The sequence below is a fragment of the Dermochelys coriacea genome, chromosome 13 (genome assembly GCF_009764565.3).
Source record: "Dermochelys coriacea isolate rDerCor1 chromosome 13, rDerCor1.pri.v4, whole genome shotgun sequence".
Taxonomy (NCBI): domain Eukaryota; kingdom Metazoa; phylum Chordata; order Testudines; family Dermochelyidae; genus Dermochelys; species Dermochelys coriacea.
In genome coordinates this window covers 13482118-13499852 of record NC_050080.1, presented here as the reverse complement: position 1 = coordinate 13499852, position 17735 = coordinate 13482118, and the positions used below count along the sequence as shown (strand labels likewise).

The 17735-nt window shown below is 42.9% G+C and overlaps 1 protein-coding gene across 3 annotated transcripts in view; it reads right to left on the bottom strand.

Moving 5' to 3' along the window:
• LOC119841987 (formin-I-like) overlaps positions 1-17735 on the bottom strand; it is a 67929-nt gene that overhangs the window by 31875 nt on the left and 18319 nt on the right. For all 3 annotated transcript variants that reach the window (XM_043495921.1, XM_043495920.1, XM_038369852.2), the window contains exons 3-7: positions 17105-17191; positions 14284-14457; positions 7511-7659; positions 4211-4387; positions 1130-1538 (exon numbers count right to left, since the gene is read on the bottom strand). In XM_043495921.1, the coding sequence (XP_043351856.1) occupies positions 1130-1538; positions 4211-4387; positions 7511-7659; positions 14284-14457; positions 17105-17191 (996 nt within the window). The remainder of the gene's footprint in view (positions 1-1129; positions 1539-4210; positions 4388-7510; positions 7660-14283; positions 14458-17104; positions 17192-17735) is intronic.

The following is a 17735-nucleotide window of genomic DNA, read 5'->3' as shown; positions in this document are numbered from 1 at the left end:
AAATGAATGGTTTATGTAATATTGTGGGCCAGGACTGTGTGTAACCTTGACAGAGGGGAGGCATCACAGATGTGAAACCTGGGGGTTCAAGGGACTATATTGACCAATGAGCCAGACAAGAATGGACTTTTGGAACAGAAAGTGTTAAGAGATTTTGCAGGGGAATATCTGGAGGGAAGTGAATGCAAATTCCCCCTCTACAGTTATGCAAAAGCCCAGCCTTTTGAAACTATGCCCGGAGGAGTGCATAGTCATTGTCTGCTGATCTCCTGTTATGTGAGGCCAAGATCAAAAACCCAAGCTGTATAATAGAAAAACATAGTTGTTCTGCTTCTGAATCTGAGATGGCTATGAACTTGAAACCACAGAGAAAACCCAGTTGTGGGTTTTGAAGGACTGACACTTACCACAGCCCAAGGCTGGAGTTGGGGTGATCTCTGGTATGCTTTTTAGCATGCATGTTGGTTATTTTATTGTTTTGAATATGTTCTCTCTGTAATGCAGACAATTACGCTGTTCTTAACTCTGAAGAGAAACGAAATCAGACGCTGGCTGAGAATATCACAATGTGGGCAGGGAACTGGGCAGCCTTTATAAAAACCCCGTCAAGAGGGGAAGAGATGAAGGTCTCGGCCCAAGAAAGGTGATGGCTGAGGAACAGTGAGCCTAGAGTGGGTGCTCTCGAGGGACCATGAAGGAGTAATACAGGTGCAGTTGCCCTGAACTGTGACAACATCTTCAGCTAATGTGCCTGTGGATTTTGCCTATTTTCAACATTTAAGAAAAAAAACTGGCATGATAACATTGTCACGTTCATTCCCTGGTAACTGTTAAATATATTAACATATAGATTTTCAACCAAAGGTACAACTGCCTATGCAAAATATGTGTGTACAACTTTACAAACTATGTGAATGAATATTTACTGCAATTCCACTTGCAAAGTGGATAATTGCACATGCAATTAGGTGACCAGGTTCTTTCATGGAACAATTACTCCACTTGCATGGATAATTACTGCAGTAGTACATGCAACATAGCTGCATGTCCTGTCATTTTTTAAAAAATGTTTCCCCTTCCCACATCAGCTACTTGATCATGATGAAGAGCAGTTACTTTTTATCCTGACCTTCTCTTGAGGAACAGCATCCCAGTGAAATGCTTTTGTTCTTTTCAATGCTGGCAAGAGGCAGGAGGGTGGCGGGAAAGAAGGTGGTGGCAGCACTCCTGCCTGAACTCTGGAAAGTGGAAATGATGATGATGATGATGATGATGGGGTTGCTTGCTCTGTGGGGGGGGTTGATCGGGGAGCTGCTTCAGAACCCAGAGCAAGGCAGTGGGCTCCTTCTGCCTGCTTATTTGGAGAGAAGATGAGTTTTTCATATACAGCCTCTGAGGTGCCTTCTCCAAAGCCTTCCTGAGGTTCTGAGCGTTTCTTCCACAGCAGACAATACCTGTCTATGAGCGATACCCATTCATTCTGGAGCTTGCTAATGTCCTCTGCCCTGTTATTCTGGACAGTAAAGGGTATTCGAAACCTAAAATTTAAGAATGACATTATATAAACCCAAGTTAGTGTAAATAACATGCTGACTAACACAACCACAAGTATTTCTGATTTAAGCAGAATGGTGCTAGACAGCTTTACTGTCAAAGGAGACTAGCGCTGCTGACTCTGACCTTTTCAGTCAGAGTTAATTGCTTAGGTTTCTAAAGTTAGAGAACTAAAGCTTTTCCATATATTGACTCTATGGTACAGTTTCCTCATAATTCCTCTTCTCCTCATGGGGGAAGATGAACAATCCCCTCGGTATTATCCTTGTGCTTACTCTACAAGCTAGTCAGAAACTATTTACAACAACTAAGATAGCCATTGAAGGATAAATCCCTCCATGGCCTCTAAAGTGATGACTAAACAGCCTTTGTTACCCAGGTTTAAATGTAGGCATTTGACTTCATTCTGTGGTACTTTGAGACCCACTTATACAGCTCAGTTACCCAATCATTTATCCACATGGTTTTGACTGCCTGATTTTTCCTCTCCAACACCACTTTCTACAAGCCATTACCCTCTGATCCCACTGAGAGTTACCAAAAGAAACTACAGCATTTGCTCAAGAAACTCCCTGAAAAAGCACAAGAACAAATCCGCACAGACACACCCCTGGAGCCCCGACCTGGGGTATTCTATCTGCTACCCAAGATCCATAAACCTGGAAATCCTGGATGCCCCATCATCTCAGGCATTGGCACCCTGGCAGCAGGATTGTCTGGCTATGTAGACTCCCTCCTCAGGCCCTTCGTTACCAGCACTCCCAGCTATCTTCGAGACACCACTGACTTCCTGAGGAAACTACAGTCCATTGGTGATCTTCCTAAAAACACCATCCTAGCCACTATGGATGTAGAAGCCCTCTACACCAACATTCCACACAAAGATGGGCTACAAGCCGTCAGGAACAGTATCCCCGATACTGTCACGGCTAACCTGGTGGCTGAACTTTGTGACTTTGTCCTGACCCATAACTATTTCACATTTGGTGACAATGTATACCTTCAAATCAGCGGCACTGCGATGGGTACTCGCATGGCCCCACAGTATGCCAACATTTTTATGGCTGACTTAGAACAACGCTTCCTCAGCTCTCGTCCCCTAATGCCCCTACTCTATTTGCGCTACATTGATGATATCTTCATCATCTGGACCCATGGAAAAGAAGCTCTTGAGGAATTCCACCATGATTTCAACAATTTCCATCCCACCATCAACCTCAGCCTGGACCAGTCCACACAAGAGATCCACTTCCTGGACACTACGGTGCTAATAAGCGATGGTCACATAAACACCACCCTATATCGGAAACCTACTGACCACTATTCCTACCTACATGCCTCTAGCTTTCATCCAGATCATACCACTCGATCCATTGTCTACAGCCAAGCGCTACGATATAACCGCATTTGCTCCAACCCCTCAGACAGAGACAAACACCTACAAGATCTCTATCATGCATTCCTACAACTACAATACCCACCTGCTGAAGTGAAGAAACAGATTGACAGAGCCAGAAGAGTACCCAGAAGTCACCTACTACAGGACAGGCCCAAGAAAGAAAACAACAGAACGCCACTAGCCATCACCTTCAGCCCCCAACTAAAACCTCTCCAACGCATCATCAAGGATCTACAACCTATCCTGAAGGACGACCCATCACTCTCACAGATCTTGGGAGACAAACCAGTCCTTGCTTACAGACAGCCCCCCAATCTGAAGCAAATACTCACCAGCAACCACACACCACACAACAGAACCACTAACCCAGGAACCTATCCTTGCAACAAAGCCCGTTGCCAACTCTGTCCACATATCTATTCAGGGGATACCATCATAGGGCCTAATCACATCAGCCACACTATCAGAGGCTCGTTCACCTGCGCATCTACCAATGTGATATATGCCATCATGTGCCAGCAATGCCCCTCTGCCATGTACATTGGCCAAACTGGACAGTCTCTACGTAAAAGAATGAATGGACACAAATCAGACGTCAAGAATTATAACATTCAAAAACCAGTTGGAGAACACTTCAATCTCTCTGGTCACTCGATCACAGACCTAAGAGTGGCTATACTTCAACAAAAAAGCTTCAAAAACAGACTCCAACGAGAGACTGCTGAATTGGAATTAATTTGCAAACTGGATACAATTAACTTAGGCTTGAATAGAGACTGGGAATGGATGAGTCATTACACAAAGTAAAACTATTTCCCCATGGTATTTCTCCCTCCCACCCCACCCCCCACTGTTCCTCTGATATTCTTGTTAACTGGAATTAGCCTACCTTGCTTGTCACTATGAAAGGTTTTCCTCCTTCCCCCCCCCTGCTGCTGGTGATGGCTTATCTTAAGTGATCACTCTCCTTACAGTGTGTATGATAAACCCATTGTTTCATGTTCTCTGTGTGTGTGTGTGTGTGTATATAAATCTCTCCTCTGCTTTTTCCACCAAATGCATCCGATGAAGTGAGCTGTAGCTCACGAAAGCTTATGCTCTAATAAATTTGTTAGTCTCTAAGGTGCCACGGGTACTCCTTTTCTTTTTGATTTTTCCTGTTGCTGTATTCTACTTTGGGGCATCTAGAGACATGGTTATTCAACCTTATTTTTAATTGCCCTGTTTATCAAATTATTAATTACTAGCTATACTTACAAGTAATTGTGTTCCTGGGTCTGGATGGAGAAAGTATCATATCCATTCTCTTTAATGACACTCACATTTCCATCTGACAAATTAATTGTCTTTGGTACAGGGTCTGCATTCTTGTTCTCTTCATTGTTGCCGATGCAAGATAAACTCAGTTCTCTTTCACTTAGCTGCACCAAATATCTCAAGGACAAAGGAATAGAGGTATCAGCACAATCCTTGCTTAACTGCTATCACCACTAGCCTTGCCTTCTGCTTTAAACAGCAGAAGATATGTTCCTTTATCAAGAAGTCTTCATACTCCCATTAAACCTTTCATCCAAGGATCACAAAGCATCTAACCAACATTAAAGAATTAAACCTAATACCACAACCATAAGGTAGGCTTTATTACCCCCATCTACTACATGGGAAAATTGAGGCAAGGGAGGTGAATGCCTTGCATGATATTACAGTGAACCAATGACAGATCCAGGAGTAAAACCCAGGAGGCTTGACTAAAGGGCTAAGAACTGTACACGTCCTACTATTTTTCTTACCCCATCTTCCCTCCCAGCCCCAACTGCTTATTTCTCTCATCTGCCGACTGTGTCTCATCTTTTAGATCAGTGGTTCTGAAAGCCGGTCCACCACTTGTTCAGAGAAAGCCCATGGCAGGCTGGACTGGTTTGCTTACCTGCCACATCTGCAGGTTCGGCTGATCGTGACTCCCACTGGCCATGGTTCTCCGCTCCAGGCCAGTGGGGGCTGCAGGAAGGGTCCCTTGGCCCATGTGGCTTCCCGCAGCCCCCATTGGCCTGGAGTGACGAACCACGGCCAGTGGGAGCCATGATCGGCCGAACCTGTGGACACAGCAGGTAAACAAACTGGTCCAGCCCACCAGGAGCTTTCCCTGAACAAGCGGTAGACCGGCTTTGAGAATCACTGTTTTAGATTGTAAACTCTTTGTGGCAAGGACTGTCATTTACCATACTTCAGTACAGCACCTAGCACAATGGGGTTTTGAGATGCTTGGTTTCTAGGTTCTACTGTAGCATAAGTGTTAAATAATAACATGAGGCTCAACTTCCTCTACTCTAAATACTAGCCACGTTTCTGACCCACCTCTCCTTTCCCTGACTTAAGAACTATCTCCTTTGCAATGTGGAGGAAGAGAGAATACGAGTGAATGCAAGCTAAACTATATAGAAGAAGGACAACACTTTGCTGAATTAAAGGCAGACAAGGAAGTGTGGTCTTGTGGTTAAGGTACTGAACTGGGAGTCAGGAGACCTGGGTTGTAAACCTAGCTCTACTACTGATCTGCTGTGTCACCTTGGGCACATTTCTTCACCTCTCTGTGGCTGTTTCCCCTTTCTCTTGTATATTTAGATTGTAAGCTCCCAAGGACTGTCACACTACATACAGCCTCTACCACAAGAAGGCCACAATCTTGGTTGGGTCTTCTAGCCTCTACTTTAACAAAGGTCCTTCTCTTGAGGATTATTTTGCTTCTTTATCACTCTGACACTATTTTCATCAGTGTTCCCCTCCCACTCCTCCCCAAGGTGTGGCAGGTTGATTAGGTAATTATGAATTACACTCATAGACTTTAAGGTCAGAAGGGACCATCATGATCATCTAGTCTGATCTCCTGCACATTGCAGGCCACAGAATCTCACTCACCCACCCCTGTAATAGACCCACAACCTCTGGCTGAGTTACTGAAGTCCTTATTTAAAGACTTCAAGTTACAGAGAATCCACCATTTAAATCTGCAAGTGACCCAGGCCTCATGCTGCAGAGTAAGGCGAAAAAACCCCAACGTCTCTATCAATCTGAGCTGAGGGAAAATCTTTCTCAAACCCCAAATATGGTGATCAGTTAGACCTTGAGCATGTGGGCAAAACCCACCAGCCAGACACCTGGGAAAGAATTTGCTGTAGTAACTCAGAGCCCTCCTCATTTACTGTCTCATCACTGGCCATAGGGTATAATTTAAACAAGTTTAGTTACTATGGAAGAAGAAAACATAAAACATAAAACATAAAACGTAAGTTACAGCTATGCCTACATGCTGAGTCAAAGTGATAAGAATTGTTTAATGGATCTGGCAATTACATTGATTGCTCCTTCCTTTAAAACGGGGACTTATGGCTTAATAGCATCTCCGGGTGTCTCCGCCATTATTTACTTTGCCAAAAAAAAAAAAAGAGGATTAATATTATGTGAGAAGCAACCAGGGCTTTGCTTTGCATGATAAATAAAAGTCAATTTTTGTTTGTTAGCAAAACTGTTAAATGTAGCACGGCAGCAAATCCTAAGATGCTCTTGAGGATACTGTTTACAAGACATACAGTGGTAGCCTTTTAAAAACAATTAAAATCATTTCCTAGACACTCTGAATTCTTTTGAGATAATTGCTATGTGCAGATAATTACAGTGTTAAATGTTTTCTTTCTTTCTTTCTTTCTTTCTTTCTTTCTTTCTTTCTTTCTTTCTTTCTTTCTTTTTTGCATTATGAGGGGTCCCCATAGGCCTCTTTCCCCCCAAAATCTTTTGACAGGATGAGCTGACATAACAACAGAACAAACTGAAGAGCCATTTTAAAGCCTTCACTGAGAGGTTCCTAGTTCAATAACGGCTGAAGGGGTAACAAAAAGTCATTGTTACCAGCAGATAGCTATTTAGTGGCCTATGTAAAATAATTGGAGGTTCCAGTCTAAATCCTAGCACACCATTATTCATAGCTCTAAAGTTACCTCCCTTTAAGGCAGTGGTTGGTCATCTCTACAGGAAGGCCAAGAGGAAAACAGAGAATGACTTATTGGCTGCAGAACAACTATTTGTCCAGTGACAGAAAACTGTCCTCTAGCAGAGAACCTGCGGTGGACACTTACCTTCTTTAGCTGCTTTGACAGAAGTTTTACTTCTTTTCATTAGTGGTTGAAAATGGGGTGGTTAGGAAGGTAAAAAGAAAAAAAGGTGAAAATGAAGGAGAAGGAAATTCTCCAGGCTCACCCATTAAAATCATTGTATTATTTATTTGCATTGCAGTAGCATCTAGAAGCGTCTGCCATGCACTTGGGACTTCACTGTGCTAGGTGCTGTTGCAAGCCTACTAACAATACTTACCTTATATGTTCTTCATTTCAGACAGACTGATTCACTAAATTTGAATCCATAAAGTGAACCAAAATGACATTTCTTGATCCACAAGTTAAAATCCTGGTGTTAGATAATTATCAGAGTTTGTGAAACATCCACCCCCTTCCTGCAGTTGGGAGATAGAAATTACTGCTATGAAAAGAAAAAGATATTTCATACTTCACCCATTTAATGGATGCAAAACTGTCTTCCTGCAAATCCAGTAGTCCTTCATGTATCACATCACATTTGGCAGGTCTTCCAGAGCAGAACTCTATAGGTCTCCTGTATGAATTACTCTGGGTAACTTTGTTCACCAGGTGTGATATCTGTATAATAAGTGACAATAGCCTGTGTATGTTTTACATACCAGCACCCTTGCAGCCTATGTTAATGGGTTAGATTTTTTAAATGTATCCGTGAACAAAATGGACATCTAAACAGGCAGATTAATTTCATTTTACATAAACTAAGTAAGTGATGTAGCTCAGTGCAAATTTGCTGGTATGCCTCTACCCTTAAACATGTAGATGTGTGAACATGGTATATCCTCCTCCTAAAAAGGCTTATTGTCAAACACAGATCTCTCTGTTACTGTTCTCATATTGTTTCCTTACTTAATGTACAATTCGAGTTTCTGCAAATCTCCAAGCACTCAGTTAAAAAACAGGTAACATTTGACTGGGTTGAGGTCTCATTCCAAACTCTAGACTTAAAGAGGCTTCATTGACAGCCTTGTGACCCATTTCAGCTGAACCCAGGCCTAGCGTTAAATGAACCTGGACAGAAAAATGAGCAAATCTAAACTAATATATGGTTTTGTTGGGAAAACCTGCAAACTCTCATAAGCTTTGCAAGGTTCCAGTAGAGACGGGCCCAAACGAAAACCCAAGAGCCAAAACCCCTCCACATTTTGGGAGAGTTCAGAATCAGACCTGAACTCTGTAGCTGGCTCGACATCTACATTTGGCTGAATCAGAACACCCCGGGGCATTGTGAAAGTTTGAATCCTAATCCAAACTTTGCAGGTGGCTTTAATGCCTCCCATATAATGGGCTGAATCAAATCTCCAGACCTCAGCATGCCTGTCCTTATGGAGACTTTGGAGCCAGATGCTTCAGTCCCTATCTATCTAGACCCAGTGTGAAATTTGGTGAAATTTAGGATTTGTCTGAGCCTGAAACTCAAAGGGAAACTCACCAGTTGCAGGCCTCCAAACCAAAGAAGGGTTCACATGAACCCTTGCAATGTTACATTGCCGAGTTACTGCAAGCTTCAGTAACTGTATCCAAGTTGGTTTTCAATTATGTTCTGTCCCCACTACTTTTATCTCCTGCCACTCACTGTATTTTACTGGGGAAAGACTGAAACCTCTGGCTCTTTCTGCAACCCAAGGATGGCCTCAGTTCATTTTTCTCATAAATATCTACATATATATTTTTTCTCATATAAAGAGGAAATAGCTGCCTGGAGAAGTTTAGGCTTGAGTCTGAGTTAAAGTACAAGCAATGGGAGAGAAGTGAGTTGATTTGTTTAAATAGTTTCCCAACCCAGCCACATTCCAGCTGAAATTAGGGAAATGAATCCATCTTCTTTGTGCTGGACCTCCAATCACAAAGGTGGACATGTTTCTTTAACACTAGAGTGAGTTATAAAAGATAACTCAGGTCTCATTTATGGTATGCTTTCCCTACACTAAAAGCAGCCATTTACTTAATGACTTTTGATCTGGATTAAGGAAGAGAACAAAACAGGGAAATAAGAAACGTGATGTCTCCCTGAAAGAGCAAAGTGTGTCTTCTTGCTAGCATGCTGCACAAACAAAATGGCAGCTGCTCCTATAGACAGACAGCTCCTTGGTAATTTAAAGATGCAGCACACAAAATTGAAATACATAACAGCTACATGATTACATATGCCCCTGCGTTAAAGGAGGCTGACGGGGTGCAACTAAGAACACAACTGTACCCCTTACTTAAGAGAATGTGTCATCTATTAACTTGGTGGAAAATTGTACCTACTAATTAGTTCTCATCATGAGGGACTCTCTCTCTTCTGTTCCCCTTTCCAATGGGCTGCCTTACAGGTCTGTCTGAAAATAAAATTCTGCCTTACATGTTATATCCTTGGGGAAAACAGTTTTAGGAAGAAATTACTGGAGACACAGAGAGCTGTTTACCTTAAAAGCAGCCATTTATTGCCACACACTGAACTAACCAAAAACCAGCCAAAACTGGCTGGGCTACCTCCTAATAATCTAACTCAGTTGCCATAGCAACAACAAGGTTCTATTACCACGACAACCAAATACACAATATATTCCTCCCCCTTAATGAGAACGTCCCATAAATAAAACAAACACAAAGCTAGAGAAGGAGGGTAGACTGCCTCCATGCCCAGCTAAACCCCGGGATTATTCTGCCCGATAACCATGGGTTCGCCCTAGCTGAAGATCCAGCCAATGAGGAGGCCTTCTGTCTCTAGGTGGATTACGGTGGACTTCTGGTGTTGTTGTTCCCAAAAGTGTCTTGGGAGCAGGCCTGATAATGGGCTCAGGGCTCAGAGGGTGAATGGTGAGGATGTGATATTAGCTCATTCCGGGCAGGAGAGTATCTCTGCTGCCAGCAGTAATGGAGGGGGAAACTCAGGAACAGGTGACTCTTGATTCAGTGTCTCGTCGGAAGTGGTGAAGTCAGGCAACTCAACTGAAGATGTGTCCTGAGGACAGGTAAGACCTGGCAGCAGCTGATCTACATGTCGCCGCCAGGTGAGATCCTCTGCAGTCCGGACTGTCTAGGAAACAGGCCCTGTTTGAGCGATGACAGTGGCAGGGACCCATTTAGCTCCAGATGTATTATTCTGGGACAAAACCGGTTGTCCCGGGCTAAAAGTTCGGTCTTTTGCACTGGGTGCACACTTGATGACTTGATCTTGCTGCTGGCGTTGCACAATTTGTCGGGATTCAGAAGGTTTCAGCAGATCAAAGCAAGTGTGCAGCTGTCATCCCATCATTAGAAAGGCCAGGGATGCCTTGGTCATAGCATGAGGGGTGTTTCTGTAGGATAGTAAGGTGTCCAGATGCTTTTGAATGGATTATTGTCCCCTTGCCGGTTTCAAAGCTTGTTTCATTGTCTGCACAAATTTTTCAGCTATTCCACTGGTGGATGGATGATATGGTGCTGAAGTGATGTGGTGTATCCCATTTGCTTTCATAAAATTTTGAAACTCCTGAGAGACGAACTGCTGTCCGTTGTCGCTTGCAAGTTGCTCTGGCAGCCCGAAACGACTAAAGAGTCCTCGTAGTTTTTGGATAGTACTCTCTGCAGTAGTGGACTGCATTATAGAGACTTCTGGCCATTTAGAATGGGCATCTACCACAACCAAGAACATGCTTCCTTCAAGGGGGTCAGCGAAGTCAATGTGAATACATTGCCACGGGTTTTCAGGCAAGTCCCATGGGTGTAGGGGTGCCTACTGGTGTGCATTCCTCACACCCTGACATGACATACAAGCTCTTGCCTTCTCTTCAATAGCACTGTCCAATCCAGGCCACCAAAAATAGCTTTGTGCAATTTCCTTCATGCGCACTTTCCACAGTGAACAGAATGTAACCGTTCTAACATCTATGATCTCACTGGTGGTGGGATAATGGCAAATCTCCCCCACAACAAACAACCAGATTGGATCGATAACTCCATCTTCCTGGACATGTAGGTAAAAAGATCAGGTGAGACTGGAGAGGTTCATAGAGACGTTCCATGCATCACCAGGTCCATAACTTGGGACAATACTGAATCAACTCGAGTTGCCTTCTTTACCTGAGTAGTGGTGATGGGTGTATTCTCTATCTGTTCAAAGTAAAAGATTTCCTTCTGGGCAATATCTTGACGTTTTACTGGCAAAGGGAGCTTTGAGAGACCATTCGCATTGCCGTGCAGAGAGGATTTCCAATATTTGATATCATATGTGTGCACAGAAAGCAACAATGGCCAACATTGCATACAACTAACAGCTAATGGGGAAATGCCTGTGTGGGATCCAAAAATTGAAGTCAGAGGTTGATGGTCTGTGAGAAGAGTAAACTTCTGTCTGAACAGGTACTGATGAAACTTCCGAATTCCGAAAATGATTCCCAATGCCTCACCTTCAATTTGGGCATAGTTAGTTTCTGCTTTGCTTAGAGTGCGTGAAGCAAAAGCAATAGGTCTCTCTTCTCCCGAAGGCATAATGTGTGACATGACTGCTCCCACTCCATAGGGGAGGCATCACAGGCCAACTGTAGAGGTAAGGATGGATCAAAATGCATCAGAACTTCAGAATTTAGCAATGCATCCTTAGCTTTGTTAAAAGCAACATCACAGGCTTCAGTCCACTTCCAGGCCTTGTTCTGCCCAAGGAGTTCGTGAAGTGGTTTTAGCAGTGTGGCTAACTGTGAGATGAACTTTCCATAATAGTTTAATAGTCCTAGAAACAAGCAAAACTGGCTAACATTTCAAGGAAGGGGAGCCTCCACAATAGCCTTAACTTTTGCAGGGGCCTTATGAAGACCTGTAGCATCAATGATGCGTCTCAAATATTCAACAAAGGGCTGGAAGAATTCACACTTGTCTTTGCGGACTCATAGGCCATATTCTTCCAGTCTTTGTAGGGTAGCCTCTAAATTCGTTAGGTGATCCTCCTCATTCCTTCAAGTGACCAGGATGTTGTCCAGATAGCACTGGACCCCTGGCAAGTCACAAAAGATCTGATCTATAGCCCTCTGGAACAGGGCAGGAGCAGACGTTATTCCGAAGGGTAGACAAAGTATTGATAAAGCCCCTTATGTGTCACAATAGTCAACAGCTCTTGGGACTTTTCATCAACATGCATCTGTAAATATGCTTGACTCAGATCAATCTTACTGAACTTTTGTCCCCCAGACAGGCCTGCAAAGAGGTCATTGATGCGGGGAAGCAGGTATTGCTCTGCACACAACACTGGGTTGACAGTGACTTTAAAATCACTGCATATCCAGAGGAAGCCATCTTTCTTTACTATTGGAATGATAGGCGTTGCCCATGGGCTACGGGTAACTGGTATTAAGACTCCATTTGTGATCAGGCGCTCCAGGTCCACTTCAACCTTTGGCCTGATGGCATATCGCACAGTTCTGGCTTTCTGATATTTTGGTTGACTGTCAGGTTTAATGTTCAATGTCACAGTGATTCCCTTCACACTTCCCAGATCCTCTCCAAAAACAGCAACATGTTTCCTTAGTATAGCGGGCAGACCAGTTTCTTCTTTAGTCATTCGGTGCACTTCTGCCCAGTTCAGCTGGATCTACCTAAGCCAAGACCTACCCATTAAGACTGGGTAATTACCTCTCACCACAAACAGTGGCAATTTAGCAGCCTGTCCATTGAGCTCCAGCTTAACATCAGTAGTGCCCAACATGGGCAAAGCTTCTCCTGTATAAGTCTTCAGAACTGTTTTTGTTGCCTTAAGCGGAAGATGCTGTAGCTTTTCTTTATACACAGTCTCGGGGACCAGTGAGATGCGGCACCGGAGTCCAGTTCCATGTGTATAGGTTTGCCGTCCAACAACGGGATTACTCAGTGTTCATGTGAGCCCACAGCCAACGACAAAACGTGGAGTGGCTCTTCTTCTTGTGATGAGGTGTCTCCTTGGTCATCCTGGGTCTGCTCTAGGGTGTGCAGATTTCCCTTTTTGGTCAGCCAGACCACAGGCCTCTTTTCCTTTTGTTTACAGGCGCACTCAATGTGTCTCTTCTTGCCACACTGTCGACACACCAGGTCCTGACATCAGCATTCTGAGGCCTGGTGACCCGGCTTACCACAGCAGCAACATTCCTGACTCTGCACAGTTTTGTGGTTAGGTTCTTGTTACATCTCATGCACCCTAGGGGATGCACTGATGGATTGCGCCTCCTTTGTAGCCAGTTCCCTGGAGACCGCAATATCCACAGCCTTCGGTAAAGTAAGCTGAGCCACTATCAATAGGCACTTGTGTATCGCTTCACTGTGCAGGCCACACACTAACCTGTCACGTAGGGTGTCATTTAATATCTCCTTAAATTCACAGTGTTCCGCAAGCTTTTTCAAAGTTGCTACAAATTGTACAACTGTTTTGTCTTCTTTCTGGTCTCTTTTGTGGAACCTATATCTTTCCGTAATTACCAATGGTTTTGGAGAAAAATGGGACCCCAGGATTTCCACAATGTCACTATAAGATTTGGTCGCTGGCTTAACAGGGTGTAGTAAGCTGCGTAGCAGGAAGTAAGTCTTAGCCCCTACAACACTGAAGAACATTGGCACCTTCTTTTCTTCTGTAATGTCATTTGCAATAACAAAAAGCCCAAAATGCTCAGTATATGCGTGCTATTGCACTATAGTCTCTTCAGAAGGTACTAGTGGCCCTGTAAGTGTAGCCATGGTTTTAGTTTCAGTTTGTAGTCACTGCAAACAAGCCAGTTCTCACCCTCTTCCTGCAGCAAAAAAGGGGGGTTTTTGTACCGTGACTTCTACTTCCTTCTGTTGCTGGATCAGCACAGACATCCCACCCTCGTAGCCATGTTGTTATATCCTTAGGGGCAACAGTTTTAGGAAGAACTCACTGGAGACACAGAGAGCTGTTAACCTTAAAAGCAGACATTTATTGCCACACACTGAACTAACCAAAAACCAGCCAAAACCGGCTGGGCTATCCCCTAATAATCAAACTCAGTTGCCATACCAACAACAAGGTTCTATTACCACAACAACCAAATACACAACACTACTCTTACATTCCTATGTCCCATGTACACCCAATGTAATCACTAAAGTGTAAATCGGGTGAAAGTCTGTTAAAAAAATATATTAAGGATATATCAATCTCTCCATTTGCACAACACATAACACATCCTAATATTAAATTGATAATAATAAATAATTTATTACAACAGATTAACCTACTTTTCTTTTATCTTCAAGAGACATTGCTTCCAGCTCATAATCCGGACGCCCGTGAAATGCGATGCTGAAGCGCCTCCCTTCACTGTCTTCACAGGATTTAATTTGTGGAAATGGGAACTGTTTCTTGATGATCCCTTTCTCAATGTTAAAAATGGTCTGTGTGTTAAAATCAATCTGGAAGAGAAAAATCTTTCTCATTTGATTTCACCTCTTCCCTTCATTAACAAGGAAGGGCCTAGCACCAATATTAAAATGAAATATTTTGGTTCCTGGCTAAGGGGCCAACTGAGAAAATGTATCTGTTCTGTTGACAATTAGAATCAAGAACAAACTTTTTCTTATCCAACCACTGTCCTGTATTTACTGTAGTTACCAAAGAAATATATATTTCTTGCATCTGCGTTTTCCTTATCTCTTTGATAAATATACATCAATTCATCATTCTGAAGCATTGTTTTCTTTGGAATTTTCCACATGTCTTGTATAAACCAGTGTAAGAGCCTTGTTCTACAGCAGCAGCACAGGCTAGTGGAATAATCTTCTCACTGGAGCATTAATTACTGGGCAAAGAACGGGTGTCAAAGCTGATTGGCAATCACCAGTCAAGTGGCCATTCTTTAACAAGGGAGGGGAGCAAAAACAGATTGATCTGCATTTTAACAAACAACAACACGGAACTTCTTTCACCATGAGGCTCTGTGTCTCTGTCCTCAGGGTGGGAAGGACTTTATTTAGGGGTAACCCTCAGGAAAATACATTTCAAAGGGTGACTGGTCTATAAAAGTGAGGGACAAGAAACACCCCAAATATGCTCTCTGTCTATCTCTCTCTCTCTCTCTTACACTTGCTCTTATACCTAAGAAGACAAAGGAACCGGCCCTTTGGCCTTTGAGGGCAGATCCTAACTTGAGAATTTGGTCAGCTATATTGCCGAGAATAGGTGGAAATAATTTTACTTTGATCCAAGTCTTGTTTGTTAAGTTTTAGTTACTAGGAAGCATTTTCATCTTGTTTCTCTTATAAGCATTTCTTACTTTAATACCTTATACGTGTACTCATTTAAAACCTACCTCTTTGTAGTTAAATACATTTGTTTTATTCTTTAATCAGAACTAACCCAGTGTTGTGTTTAAAGTGAATTGTTTGGAAACTCCAATTACAGTAGCAAAGTGTTGTACTTTGACCCCATACAGTGACAATGGACCTCTAATATCGGAACTGGGCAGGAGAGGGCTGGACAGTACAGAACACACTTTTGGGGGGAAACTCAGGACTGGACATGTGTTGGGGTTGCCTGGCAAGCAGTAACCCAGGCTGCTGGAAGCCAGAGTGTCACTGGTGTGTTGCTGACAGGCTGCTAGATTCAGTGTCACTGGACCAGAACTGCAGCTATACACAGACATTCAGGAAGTGACCAGCATGCTGTCTGACTGTTTGTGAGCAGCCCAGTGTGGAAGCTACAACAGCAAAGCATTGCGAGACACCCAAGATTGCAGGGCAGGTGGTGACAACCCCTCACTGGTTTGGATTGCACCCTGGAATGTGATATGTCTACACTTAAAACACCAGCACTTCAGTGAAGACGCTACCTACGCTGATGGGAGGGCTTCTCCCGTCGGCGTACATATTCCCCCTCCCCAGGATGTGGCAGCTAGCTCAATGTGAGAATTTTCTGGGGCTAGGCCAATTTAACTGTATCACTCAGCAGTGTGGATTTTTCATTCCCGAGTGACGTCATTACAACTGACCTAATTTCCTAGTATAGACCAGACCTCACAACAGCAATGGGTGTAGTTCTCCCTTCACTATAGTTAATCCACCTCTCCTAGAGGCAATAGCTAGGTTGACAGAAGAATTCTCCCACTGCTATACTGTTTTAATGTAGACATCGCCTCGGTTATTATCCTTCCTGCACAGGAATAGAGTCTAGTTAAACCAGTATAATTTGTGTGCAGACAAGCCCTTGCTCTGACTGGGCTCATTTCATCCAGGACATTATGTTTCATCCAGAACATTCTGAGAACACAGGGTTTTGCTGGTTAAATGAGGTGTGAATTAGACCTATGTCAATTTACACCAGATGAGGTCTTGGCCATGTCAAGGGCAGGGGCAGGAGGGAAGAGTGGTATAATTTGCTGTGTTACAGGGTTTGCGAAGCTGTTGTAAACTTTCTAAGATAATCAGGAAATCAGGTTTATGATTTGAAAATATCTGAATGTTTTAGAAACTAAGCAGCTAAATCTTAACCTAATGGTTTGTAGATCAGAACTTTGGGCAGAGATTTTCAATAATGCATAAAGCATTTAGGAGCAACTAGACCCACTGACTTTAAATAGGACTTGTGTTCCTATGTCCCGCAGGCATATTTGGAAAATCTCTCCCTTAGTTCTAAAGTACACAAGTAGGATTTATAGATCATTACTACAGAGACATGCTGTCAAAGGAAATTCAAAAAGAAAATAACCACTTTTATAAGTGCCAACTTGTAAATGAAGAACAGCGTGCAAAGGGAAACCATCGCAATCAAATATTTTTGTCATGGAGCACAATAGCTAGAGATGAAAGATGTCTTAGATCTTCAAGTCCATCCTACAGCCTGCTGGTTATAATTCCCCAACAGAGGAGGTATCAGATATTAATTGCACAGAAGTTTTGGTCTAAAAGGCAGAGGATTAGTTTAATATTTCAAACATCTCCACTGGATTTTAATTCAGGCAATATATTGGACTACGGAGTATATTAAACCCACATTCACGTTTATGCAAAAATATAGTAAGTGCAATATTTCTCCAGAGGCAGGAATTTGTATTCATGAAGTTACCTGCAAAATTCGTTTCTGCCACCTATATCGTTTGTATTTGTAGACACTGAAGTTGAACTGTGAACCAGTCAGCACATCCTGCGAATCCTGGAAAACATTATTGATATCAACTAAAATCTTATGTTCTTTCAATATATTAATATGAAATTAAGACTCTCAAGTGAAGTCTCCCTCTGTGCAGTATGTCAATGGTGTGAGAGGCTTTATCAGGATCTCTGCACTGGGAAGAATTGTACCACCATAATGGCTTGATTTTCACATGAGCCAAGCATACACGAATCCTACTGCAGTAACTGAAGCTAAAGGTGATAGCATGAGAGGGAGAAGGATTGAGCAAGGGAGAGAAAGAGGAAGAAACAGAATTGAGAACGGGTAGTAAGGTGGAAAGGGAGACCTCAGAATTGTACTAAATGCATTTAAAACAACATACATGCGTAGCCAGTCTATTATTCAAACTAGCAAACTAAAAGGGCATCAACCTTTGTAGAAAGACACTTTCATCATCAGATTATTGAACAGGATGAAGTAGAACTAGAGATATAGGATTTGCCCGTGCCCATAAACGCTGGGGTGCACAATTTACCACCTGGCTTGTAAAATTGGCTATTGGACTTTCACATGCACTGATTTT